The 13,569-nt window shown below is 43.3% G+C and overlaps 1 protein-coding gene across 1 annotated transcript; it reads left to right on the top strand.

Annotated features, from left to right (window-relative positions):
* Positions 1-9,871: 9,871 nt before the first annotated feature.
* Positions 9,872-11,828, top strand: LOC130603733 (26S proteasome non-ATPase regulatory subunit 6-like). The gene is made up of 3 exons (XM_057417727.1): positions 9,872-10,192; positions 11,310-11,387; positions 11,523-11,828. Exons 1-3 carry the CDS (start codon positions 10,041-10,043, stop codon positions 11,617-11,619), a joined length of 327 nt encoding a protein of 108 aa, XP_057273710.1. The 5' UTR covers positions 9,872-10,040; the 3' UTR covers positions 11,620-11,828.
* The last annotated feature ends 1,741 nt before the right edge of the window (positions 11,829-13,569 follow it).

A 13,569-nucleotide genomic window follows, 5' to 3' on the forward strand; every position in this document is an offset into this window, starting at 1 on the left:
CGCTCCTGGCCGCTCCGCCCCGGACCGTCCCGCCCCCGGGTACGAGGCGCTCAGTCAAGGGGACCGCCCGCCTTCAGCGCACCTCCGCGGGCAGACTGGGGATTGTGCTCGTCAGTTCGCAGCTCGACTCGGAGTTTTCGACGTCCCCGGGCGCTACAGAAGGAAGTGCCACCGGTCCTCAGAAACTCTGGGAAATCAGCCCAATACATCGTTCCCGGGAGCTCCCGCCTTGGCGGGACAAAACCTCCGGGCATGGAGGCAGCACCGCGGAGCTCCAGGGGCCTCCCTGCATGCACTAGGAGGAGGAAGGGGGGGAACAAAGAGGGGCCATGAATTCTCTTCTGCGAATTTTCCTTCACCCCTCTGAGGCTGGTGAAGCCTCCCTTTGCTGCAGTGGCTACTTTACCCCATGCCTGGCTATTCTATTTAGTACTGATTTAGGCTAGTTTAGGGAGTGTTAAATCCCACAGTAGCAACTGCTCTCTTCCTCAGGCAGGTGGTTCCCGGCAGCCCCAGGTGAATGGTACAGACTGTTGGAGTACCCACACAGGACACATAACCCCCTGTACCTCCATGGGGCTTTGTGCCAACACAAAATCCTGCCCCACAGCCCACTGGGAAGAGGCAGACCTCAGGGTGACATCCATGGCGGCACCAGCAGGGTCTGGGGGGCAGCAGGGACCAGGGGCCTCAGCTTCAGCGCAGCTCCCACAGGGACAGGGAGTGTCCTGTCAATGTTTGTGCCAAGTAAGCTCCATCCACAAAAACAGCCCCAAGGTCAGAGAGTGCTTATCAGCCCTGGCCTCTAGCCAAGGCTGCATGGGCCCCAGGGGCGTGTGCTCAGGGCCCCTCTGCTGCTGGCTGATCTCTTCCATGCTTGGTAGCAGGGACTCATTGCGAACTGTCAGCTGCCGCTAACGGGCCACCACATAATGCTGTGTCTCTGGTCTGGGTTCCCAGGATACTGCAGGATCCTGGGGGTTTTGCTTTGGGCCACGCTTAGCACCTGCCCCTGCAACTGAATAGTTCCTGGCTGCAGCCAGTTTTGGGGACTTGCTATTTTGCATCCTTGTGAACCTACAATTTCTGTGGTGTGTTACAGCTCCAATAGCAGGAACCGTGACAAGTGCCCTGAGAAATGGGAGCAGCTAGGAAACGGCTGTTGGGAGGAGCAGAGGTGCGTGACCCTCATCTGCTGCCCAGTAGCCTGGCAGTTACAGTCCAGCCAGCCTCCTCACCCACCCCCTGGGCACAGCAAGCCACAGTGGCTGGAAGAAGAGGAATTTCTCTTTGGGGTGCCCCAGAGGCATCACCCTGCTGCCACTTCTGGCACTTGCACAAACTGGCACTGTCAGTCCTTGAGCTGGGCCTGGGGCTTCCGTCTGGAGTAGGGAGTTTACTTCTGTGGCCCTGCCTATTTCAGACAAGCATAGGTTAGGACTTTCCCTTCCTTTGTGAGCCAGGTCTAAGGAAACCAAGTGAACTGAACTTCCTTGCTGGCTCATAGCTACACCCTGTCCCTGGACATGTTCTGCTGAGCCAGCTGAACATGGATCCAGGAGAACCAGGAGCTCCTGAGGGACTAGGTGGCCTCAAGGGACCCCTTTTGAGATGTGTGACAAGTGGCATCTAGGAGGTCAGAAGACCACGTTTAAGAGCAACACCAATAATTGCCAAGGCCACAAACCCACACTTTCTGGCTTCTTGCATCTTCTCCCCACCCCTGGCACCAAACCCTCCCCTAGCCAAGGACTGCCTTTTGACTCTCAGCTTTTCCCCTGCCCTTCTCACAGCTCCTTGCCTGGCTAGGTCACTCTCCAGAAGCACTGAACTCCCATTTCTCATGTTTGATCTGGCCCTCTGTGTTTAGCTCAGTTCCATGAGAACACAAGTGGCTCCCAGAGGCAACAGACATGAGAAGAACCCAAAAGGAGCCAGGCCACCAGCCCTTGAAGCCAGGAAGGCAGAGAAGGACTGACAACTTCACAGCCTGATCTTAAGCAGGCTCCCACTCTGATACCAGTGGTGTGAGGGACAAAGGGGGCTGGAGCTTCTGGTCATAAACAGGAGAGACAGAATTAACGTGTCTGAACTCAGAGAAAGGCCAGCCAGGGCTGGACACCCAACACCAGCAGGTAGCCAACATGGAGAAGATGGGGAGGTGGTGCTGTAGGGCAACAAGAGTTTAGATTAAAACTGGGGCAACAAATTAATTACTTGGAAGTGCATCAGCAGACATATCCCATGAGCTGGGTCTGAAGAACATGCAGACCTTACTCAGAACCCCCAAAGAGCAGCTGGAGGAGCTGCTCTGTAACTGTGACCAGAGAGAACTGCAACCCTGCAGCTCTGCAAGACTGAAAAAAAAAAACAGTTTTGCTCAACTGCAACACCCCACAAGAAAAGGGAACTGCAGAGCAGCGACTGCCAGGCACAGGGTGAAATCCTCCCAGACAGGCCCCAGATGGGAACTTCCTTCTTTGCTCAACACCACCACCCGGCACTGGTGGAAAATTCACCCAGGAGAGGAAAAAGGAAGGGTGGGTGGCTGGGTGCCACCACTGAGCTGGCCAGACGCATCACTGGTGTCCATGGCTGTAGAGGGAGGACAAGGACCAGAGGTACAGGGCATTCCCATGGCTGGAGTGGCTTCTTCCTTGTTGCAGGAATAGGAATTGGTAACACTGTCAAAGAAACCCCCCCAAAAAAAAAAAAAAAAACAAAACCACAACCAACACCCCCCCCCCCAAAAAGAAACAACAAACCAAACCAAAAACAAACAAAAAACCACAAATAAACCCAGAGTGACATTGGCATTTTGAGGACATTAATTGAACACAGCGAGGTCCTCACTTACATGGATTGTCATGAGCAACTGGACTCCCCACTGCTCAGCCAAGTGGGCAGAGGCTCTCAGCTCAACAGCAACTGCTGTAAATACCAGTGCAAGCATGGAGGAGCATGCTACATGGAGGAACAGGGGGAACTTCTCACACAGGAGCAGCACTATCTGCTTGCCAGTAAACAGGCCAGTACCTCAAGCCCATCCTTTGCTGCAGCACTTGAAGGTGTCCCTCATGAAAGCAGCATGGCAAATGAGCTGCCAAGCACAGCACCTCACACATGCTCCAGTGCAGCACACAGGGTACATGGCAGCACAGACCAACCACCGTCTGCTTCTGCAGCTCCCCCCTGCACATCCTCCTCCCACTTGTCAACTCCCATGCTCCACACAGACAAATGCAACTCAACCACTGCCCTGGGGTCTGGTTTGAGTATCAAAAGCAGCTCCTGGGAAGCTTTGCCACTCACTGCAGAAACGAGGCAGGGTGAGGGATTCCACCTCTGCTCTGCTCCTACATTTGGGAGTGGCTGTGAGCAGTAGATGAGTATCACTTGCTAGGAAACAAAAATAAATATTAAAGCACTTGTAATGGCTAAGGGAATCCTATCACAGCTGTATCAAAAATGGTACTTCTGCTTGAGGCCGTCAGATGCTGGACCAGAAACCCGGAGTGAGGAATACAGACACCAGGATACAGGGAGCGTAGAAAACTGCCTTTATTCTATTAGTTGTTGGAAAAATGAAAATATAGAAAGAGTTTAGTTGGCTGCAGAACAGCAAGAAGTTCACAGGTTAGGAGTCTGATCACTACATGGTAACAAAACTTACACAAAAAGTTTCATTTGTTGTATGGTTTTTTAGTTTTGAAACTGGGTCCAGCAATGCAAGGCAACTGAACAGTTCAGAAGCTTTGAGTGTGATCAGGCTGTCTTTACTCATCCCTGTGGCACATCATGGAAAAAACTCCTCCTGGGTGTGCAGACCACTCAAACCATTCACATGGGTCAGACTCTTATAAATGAACAGGGGAAGAGGATCAGCTGTTTTCCATAGGACTTTATTTTCAAATACAGTTTCTTAAAAAACCCAGAACACCTTAACACAGAGGTTACAAGTAACAGTATTAGGAAATCCAATTCTACAAAACATACTACATCTAAGCTGGGGTAAATAGATTTATTTGTGGTAAGGTACATTTAAACTGGCACTAATTACACAGTAACTAAAAGGTAACTATCATAAACCACAGAACCCTCACTTTTCTGTAGCTGAATGGGACTTGGTCATTTCAGAGTGATCACATTTTCAAACTAATGTTTTACACCACTGAGCCATGAAAAACAGATCTTCCTAAACGTAATAGCGCTGAAGTTACACTTGATTCCACAAGCAGCCATGTAACTTGTACTCAATTAGCATAGGACGTTAGTTCTAAAGTAGTTACAGACCAGTCCTCTGTGTTGACACCTTTTTCTAGAGAGAGGAAAGGAGAAAAAGAGAATTGTCTTCAATTACCACCTGGCATATCCTGTGAATGAAGAAAATGTTTGTTAGAGTAATGTTGAGGTTAACCTTGGGTGCACAGATGAATTTGATGCAGATTGTTATAACAATCATGATTGGCTTCTAAATACTGGTAGCAAGATGAAAGTTACGTAACATAAAATAGGAAGAAACAAACCTTCAAGTTTCACATATTTGCCCCATTAACATGTGAGGTGAATTTAAAATGTCAAAGGTCTGGAGATTCTTTGACCAGGCCTACTGTCTGCTATACTGCCTCTGCTGATACCACCACACTGCTTCACTGGTGTGACAATACTTAGATTCAGAAGTTGCCACATAGAAAAAGAAGAATAAAAGTGCAGAATAAAAAGAACAGAAATTCAGAATAATTCACTAGAAATACCATGTGAATATATATAGATAGATTTTAAAAGGTTCACTTAATTTCTTGTGGACATTCCACTGTATTGACTGTCCATTGGGTGCTGAAAATAAAACACAATCATGTCTGCGTTCATCAGGATATTCTGCCATTCCTTGTACAACCAACACCTCCAGAAGCATGCTAGATGGGTAACCAAACAGCCATTGGTATCACAGGACATCAGGGAGAAGAGCTTTCATCAGTCACTGACCCTGCCTCACCACAGAACAGGTCATCCAAGGGCTTTTTTAATGGCTCATCATATACAACACACAAGCTCAACATACAGGCTAGGAATTGTTATTCTTTGTTTTGTTTTGAGATTAAAAAAGAAAAAAAAACCTAAACCACTGAAAAACAACTGACAGGTCTCAGTTTTAACGTTTGAAAGCACATCACTGTAACAAAGACGCAGGCCCATTCCTTGCCTGCAGCAGGATTGTTTGGGTAGGAAATCAGACTGGAATAAATCACCTCCATGTATAAAACTAACTTCAGTTATTTGCAAGATCTAAGCTGAAGCGGTGAAATTCTCATTTCTGTCCTGCCCAGGTGAACATTTATACCCCCATGGCACTTTGAGGAATTCCCTTTCATCAGCAGATAGCTTTCATTGGTAATGCTGCAGTCACGCACATGTAAATATTTTATTTTCTTCATTAATACTGCAGATAGAAATCGACATCCTCCTTTCCCCATAGAGCAGGGATATTAACAGGCAACATACATTTGAACCTCTCCAGATATATACCTCTCCAGTTGAATGGCAAAAGGGATATCCCACAGCACCAGAAGAAAGCCTGGACAATGGTAGAGGCTGGATTCATGTGCACCTCTGTTTCAGAGAATAAGTTATAAAGCCATAGGTATGTGAGGTCTTAAGTTTAGAGCCCATTACCCTTTCTTCCAGTTTAAACTGCATTTAGATTAAAGCAATTTAGCTTGAGACAGGATTTCTTGCTAGGACAGGAACAAGAATTAAATGTATCTATTTCCTGTTTCTTTCAGCACTTTTGCACTCCTGAAGAGAAATTGCTGTCTCTATAGCACAGCAATTCTTCACATTCTCAGTTTAGCTGCACATGGCCATGTAAGAATCAAGTATAAAAATGAATTATTTAAAATATTAAAGACTATATATAGCAGTATTCGAGGGTCTTAATACCTTTTAACACACACACACACTCCCCCAGAGAACAGCAACGTTATTTAAAGTCCTGCACAAAGATAGGACTTGCACTGAAATCAGTTTGTTTGTTTGACTGGTGTTCTATAACAATGTTAGCTGCTAGCCTTGATATTTAAGGACATTTTTTTCATGTATTTGCTCAGAGATTGCACTTCCCAGCTCTCCTCACTGCAATTTGTTTTGTTAGTGTCATCAGCAGTTGTTGAAACTTGCATACAGGGTGAAAAAACTGTTTGCTTTAAAGGTAGTTCTCTAACGGAAGCGTAACTTTCTTGCTTTGGGGTTTCAGTATTCTATGCAAGTCTCTGTTGAATAGTTTTGAACTTGCACATGCATGAGCAACACAAAATCAGCATCAGGGTTATGACCTGGGAGACACATGTGGGTTGCTTTCCTAAAGCAAGTACTATTTCCCAACTCATTACTTCCCCTGTAACTCTAAATAATTAAGAGAATATACCTGTTTCATGGGAATAGCTGTTATCAAGTGCCAACTCGAAAGGCCTCCACAGCTTACTGCACGCCAGACAGTGTGCTACAAACCATACTGCTTTGATTTTCTCTGTGTGTGTGGAAATGTTTGGCTCAGAAACATAAAAACATAGAGTGGCATGCACCAAAACTGTATGTCTTCAGTACCTTCACTTGTAAACTAGTTTTACAGCTGTAAATTAAAGGGGTTCAAAGGCTTTTGCGCATTTGCTAATAAATTCCACTCACAAAATCATTTTTTCCTCTGCCTTACAGAACTTTCCCATGTGCTTTCGCATGATACACCTGTTCTCATGTGGGCATATACTTAGTCCTGTGATAAAACATTCTTTCAGCACAGAATAATTGTCATATTTCTCTCATTCATCTTGATTACTCAGTAAATCCCTTGGAGCAACAAACGGGTCTCACACAGCAAGGCACATTTCAATATTTTGAGCAACATCTGACCACAGCAAGTTGAGAAATTTCCATTCAGTATGAATGCCCATAAGAAACACTGTACTGTAAATAAAGAAATAAATTATACTGTTCCTAATTCTGTGTGATGCATGTGGTACACAATGTGCAATAGAATAGTTAAAAGCACATACATGTGAAGCACAGTGTTATTCACCATACTATTTGGAATGGTTATACTAACTTGTTTGTGACCCAGACACAACAAATGTGAAACAACAAATTAAAAGCCAGCAGCTGCAGATGTTGGTTTTCACTCAGTTGTGTAAGACTAATATAGCAAGATGTAATCCTGTATGAATAAATAGCAAATGCGTGAAGGTGACTGAATGAAGCAAACCCTTTGTTTTCTAAAACAGTATCTCCTCATTCTCTATTGCACTATTTGTCTTATGCACAGTTCAAGGCAGCAGTAAGCACCCTTCCTTCCCTTCAGAAAAAGATTATTCAGGTTTTGGAAGATCTCTTAATCCACTAGTGCTATGGGTTTAACTGGGAAAACAATGACTGCAGTCTGGTCCATAGCTGTGAGACAAAGAGGGTACCATCGTGGCAGAGCTGTCCCACAGGAGTTCTGTGCTGTGAATACCCCTGCATATATCTTTAGTGGGATATCGTTAGAATATTTTAACACAGAGACTGAGGTTTGCAGTCTACTGTTGGTAGTTATAAAAAAGATAACCAGAAGTTCAGCCAACTTGACCCATGTGAAGCATATACCAGCAGAACACATCCCAGAAATAGGCAGATAAATACAGAGTGGACCATATTGATTATCTTCACATATTTATACTGCCTACATTGGGTCTGAATCACATTCTCATTCGCTATGAGGAGTGTAGGGACATCAGCCAACCTGTATAATAGGCACTAACAAGATCAAGTATTCTGAACATACTGTTCTCCTCCCACGTGAACCTGAACTCCATTCTGTTTCACTGTGTCTGGTTAGGATGATGTGCTGAACATACACAACATCAGTGTGCTGTATAAAATAAACCTCAAAGCTACGGAAAGGAAATGAATCTTTAAGCAGCCTGGACAGTTTATAGGGCTCTTAGGTCACTCTATACACCAGAAATTTCTGCATCTCAATTGGCAAAGACATCTCTGCAGCCAGCTGAGTTCCATAGGCTACAAAGTTATGCTCCATATTGGGGTCTGGGAATATGTTTTTTTCCTTACTGCTGGCCTCAACTTAGCCAAGCCAGCCACCCATGTTCCCTGCTGTAATCAGTGATTACCAAGGGTCTATGCAATATTTGCACAAAGGACATAAGCAGACTGTCTTTGAAGACACAACTCCTTAATGACAGGAGGCAAAAGGACACATCATAAATATGGATATTGTTTTTTGAAATAGGTAGAGTAATGCATTCATACTTGAGCAAGCATATGAAAGACATCAGCAGTGCACAGATACTGTCCAGGTCCTCTGCACAGAAATGAGTTTACAAGGAAGAGAAATGCATTTCTTTAAGCGGTTTTAATTTGGGGTGGTTTAATTGTTGGATGCGCTATTTTAGAGGCAGAAGTACTGTTTCAGTTTCAGAAGTTCTAAGTACATAACACCCCCATGACCGCCACACCCTTTGTAGTTAGTGGAGTTATAGTAGCATAGGAGAGATCAGGAATACAGACAGAACGTATGTTTGTTTGAGTCTCATTAAGTGAGGACAAATTCTAAAGAAAAGGGATTATAGTCTTTTCCAAAAATACAAGAGAAAAGGGAAGAAATCAGTGCAGTTGAAATCATGATTTTATAAATGTTAACATCCTAAACTTGTCTTTATATCCAACTAAACATCATATGTTGCACAGCAATAAGACCTATGTTTTGTGGAACAGGAAATCAGTAAAACAGTTTTCTATCAGACATTACACCTGCTAGTGCCTCAGGACACACAGACTGACCAATGCCAGTGAGGCTGATGTGTGACAATCATAGGCAAATGGGATGCTGAATTATTGCTTCTCATTAAAATGGGATTCCCTAATCACATTTTTTTGGCCTAAAGTGCTTGGATTCTGAAAAAACCTTAGTGATAGCAATGCTCTAGCAAGCCTGAGTGACAAATCAAGCAACTGCTCAACTCCCAGACCACCTTTAAGCTCAAATTAAGTATATGTCATTCCCTGTATGGTGAAAAGCGGAGACACAGGTATCTTTGCACTAGTCTACAACCACTCTGGATCCCCTGCTTGTCTTTTGAATGAAGACAATTTCAGCCCTCATGAAATAAGTACAAAAAAGATGGATTTAGAGTCAAACCTGCTGTTAGGTGGAAGCTTGACTTAGTCTCATTTATCTTTTATTCATGTCATGAAATCAACAAACAATTGGGTACAATTCACCCAAGTACTTAAAATATTTTTGCTTGACAAGTAACCTGTGCATTTCATATATACTAATCATAATCCCTTCTTAATCTGGCAAGAGGTGGATCCTTTGGCATACTGAAATGTAATATTATTGTAGAGCTATTTGCCCATTCCCTGGTGATTGAACCTGCAGCATTCAGAATTTAACTATGGAAGTGGAATTCTTGCCTTTCAGGGTTTATTTACAGATTTTGCCAGGTGAATGTGTAACCTGTGAACTATAATTAGGGATTCCCAGCTGTTACCAGAAAGCCTGGAATTCACATCTTGCAATCTTTGAACACATTTAAAAATCACTACTGGCAATCCCAAAACATTATTAAACTACCAGGGATGGAATAGCATAAGTTTAAAGTTGTATTAACCCTTTAGTCACTACAATTGTAGCATACATGTATTTATTACATACCAGGTACTGCTTGTTTCCCAGCACGTAACAGCAGAGCCCAGCACTTGCCTTTAGTGAGGTGGTCTCCTCTATCCTGACAGAGGGTCTCATTAGCTTTGCCACAACATTGTCTGCATGTTATCCCTGTTTCTGGTTCTACAACTGATACAGATTATGCAAATTTACTTCTCTTTGGTGTAGAGCACCTGAAGTATGTAAGAACACAATATAGTTACGTCCACACTGGTTACTTATTAACTGGTGTTCCATGGTTTATCTAAGTAACTGATAATTTCCATTTCTTAGAGATTACTGACTCCTTTTCTTATTCTTTTCAGCTGTTGTAGAGCAAGAGATGAAAAAGGATTGGCTCTTTGCACCTCACTATCGATACTATGTACGGGAAATGAGAATTCATGCCTATAGCCAGCTCCTAGAGTCCTACCGATCACTGACATTAGGATACATGGCAGAAGCATTTGGAGTCAGTGTAGAATTCATAGATCAGTAAGTCATTTGTCTTTTTAAGTTCATAAATATCTCATTTTACACCTTTGAATTATTTATAATGATCCGATAATGAATAAAACCTTCGTTCTGCTTTGATTCTAACCCCGCCAAGTTAAGTTCCTGTGCGTGAGCTTGGCTAAAATTAAGCAAACCTTATGTTTCAGTAAAGAAAATGTTTTTAGTGCAATCTATGCCAAAACTTTACTCATAACTTTGGGGATCCACACATTTTACATACCCTACACGTCTCCTTATCTACTACTTGTTTTCAAGTACATAGACTGGATCTGATGTTTTTCATTTCAAACATACTCTGCAGTCTCAACTTGCAATTCTTTTCTAGTGTAAAACCAACAGATTTAGATCAGGATGAGAACTAAAGGGAAGTGCAAAATTGACTTTGTATACAGGAAACTTTGATTCAAATGCCTTCACTAGAATCATTCCTTCATAGAGAAGCTACATAGAACAGTGTTAAAGAAATGTGAATACTACTTGAAATGCTCAGAAATTAATTAATAGGTGTTTCAAGAGAAACCAAATACCTTCAATACAAATGCTTCCCAGTAATTTATTACTAGCTGTAACTTGTCTTACTGTTGATCACAGGAATTTTTTCTTCTGCCATCAGTAATGTGCTGTAGAACACCAACTGATTAAGCAAAAGAGTAATTAAAACAAGCAGCGTATTTGGAGCTACTACAAAGTAGGGAACTGTTCAGAGGCTTTCCTAAGGAGCTGATTGAATAGATTGAAGATACTTGCCACAGAATAAATTACAAGTAGGCACACTGCACTGCTGCTACCTTTGCACTCGAAGAGTAGCTGATGATAAACTAAGTGATAAATTTCACTCACTCAGCTATGACCCTTTGGCTTGAGAAGAAGGTACTACGATGTTTTGTGTTCAGATCACTAGAATTCTTGTATGTAATGTCCAAGCTTTAGTAAGATGAGGAGGAAGAAGATATCTTATGTAGGTATATAGGCTGTTGCCTCAGAAACACAGTGTGTTGACACGGCTGTTCTGTAACAGCAGGTTCAGCGCTGCTGGGTCTGCAAGTCCTTGCTGAAACATCTTTTAACCAACTTGCTTTTTCTTTTCTTTACCTAGGGAGCTTTCAAGATTCATTGCAGCAGGGCGATTACACTGCAAAATAGACAAAGTCAATGAGATTGTAGAAACCAACAGGTATGCTGACAGTTCCTGACAGCCCACTTGCATTCTAGACATTTGAGTCCTAGACATTTATTACAGAAATGCAAGCGGCTTTGTGTAAAATATGTTCTCACTTCTCTCTTTTTTTTTCTCCCTCACAATTCCTAGGCCTGATAGCAAGAATTGGCAGTACCAAGAAACCATCAAGAAAGGAGATTTGCTGCTAAACAGAGTTCAGAAACTTTCCAGAGTAATTAATATGTAATTTTTTTAATGCAAGGGAATGCAAACTTTAGGTGTTTAAAACATTTTGGAAGTAACCTATAAATACATTGTATAACTTGCTATACTGTAGGTTAAAAAAGACATTACTAGCCAGAGAGGTAGTGTTTTCACTTTCCATTTCATTCTGTAAAACAATATTCTGTTTTGGTGTATGGATCCTGGTTCAGTTATTAAATGTATGATACAGTTGGTGATCTCCTGTAATGATCTCCTGTTTCTTGACCTCACTGTGTATACAGTGGTCAAAGATCTGTGAGCAGGAAGAACTAGTGGTGGTTCTGTGCTTGCTTTCTGAAGACTTCTGTGTTTTAATCCAAGGTGAAAAGGATCAGCTATATAATAGTAAAGTAGCAAAAAAGTTCAGTTGAGATTGTGCACTCTTGGCAGGACAAACTCCTGTTAGGAGAGGATTGGAGAAGGAGTAAGAATACAAGTGGTTGTGGTGAAGCTGTAATATAACCACAAAACCTGTAAGGACTGTAACTTTGGGAACACCTTTACCTGAAGTAGTCTCTCCAGTAAGATTACACTTTTGCTAGCTGTTGAAAACAAAGTCAGCACATTAGCAAAGCATTACACATGTAATTCCTTCCTCTGTTAGATGTCAAATTGATGGTAGGAGCAGTAGAAGATCCCATTGCAGTTCAACACAACTGAGCCTACAGCAGCAACTGCTCCCCACCTGGCTTGGCTTGAGGTTTCTTTTCCCAAAGCAAGTCTGTGACTTAGTTCTGTTTGATGCCACTGCACTTTGGAACGCAAGACAACGAGGCTAACAGGCTTCACTGACTTAGGAGAAGTCTTGCTGCTCTTTTAGTGGTCAGGCCTTGGACTGATCAAAAGCACATTTTTCATATTCTTCCATTTTTAACCGCTACTTCAATTTCCATGTCAAATCAGAAGCAATGAGATTTCTGCTCCCTTTAAACCTTGAAATAGCTTCAATTTAGCTTTCACCAACCCATGGTCATGTTGGTTTTACCACTGGTTTATTTCCTCTCACGATTTCCATTTACTTCACTGTGATTGTGAGCAGCGCTCCAGACACAGCCGTTCATGCCTCGGTCCCGCCACCCTTCCATGGATTTGTAGTCCACGTGCCAGAGTTGTACATTCCCTCTCACAGTTTAAGCTCATGCGGTCCCGTGAACTAATGCCATTCTCCAGTTTCACTCTGCAAAGCTCACTTCAGATGAGGTGGCCTCAACGTTAACAGGCACCAGCTTCACACCCCTGCATCCAGAGCTGTATGTGCTGTGGGTACAGGACTGAGATTTAGGTTGCAACCTTTGAGCCCAACACAGCAGAAGGCAGCTGATGCCTTCAGGTTCGAAGGATACAGCCCCAACTTCCATTTTAAATGCAAAGGGCCCTGGAAATAGGGTGTGCACCCCAAGAACCTCTGACATTCGAGTCTGCGTTGCAGGCCCTGGTCTCAAACTCCTGCATCACCAAGTAACTCTTCCCGATACAAACTGGAGTATTTTCCTATGAGACAATCAGGGCCAAGACAGAAACTGTTTCTGTTCGTGTGAGTGAAACCCATGTCAACAGGTTCTGCTCCAGCACAGCATCAGAAGGCACTTCTCATGACAAACCCCTTTTCTGTACCAGTTGAGTCACTGGGAGATGACCCCCTCCAAGCAGCTCCACTCTGAGGTTGGTGGTAGGACACCCCAAACCTGCCAAACTCTGTGGAACCTCAAAGAGCTCAAGGTTCTATAGGATAAACACACCTTTTCCCCTCTCTTTCTCCACCATTCAAATTACACTTGTGACTGGTGCTATCCCAGCGTGGAAGCTCTGCCCCAGGGGCTTCATCGGACTGTGGATTTCACTCCAATTTCTCTTTGTGGCATTATCACTTTGGTTCCTTTCACATTATCCCAATTGCAGTTGTAACAATCCTTTCAACAGGGCATCCTATTAA

This window comes from Pezoporus wallicus, unplaced genomic scaffold (assembly GCF_028554395.1).
Source record: "Pezoporus wallicus isolate ANWC-B61680 ecotype Strahan unplaced genomic scaffold, APGP_CSIRO_Pwel_v1 contig_8542, whole genome shotgun sequence".
Lineage (NCBI taxonomy): Eukaryota > Metazoa > Chordata > Aves > Psittaciformes > Psittacidae > Pezoporus > Pezoporus wallicus.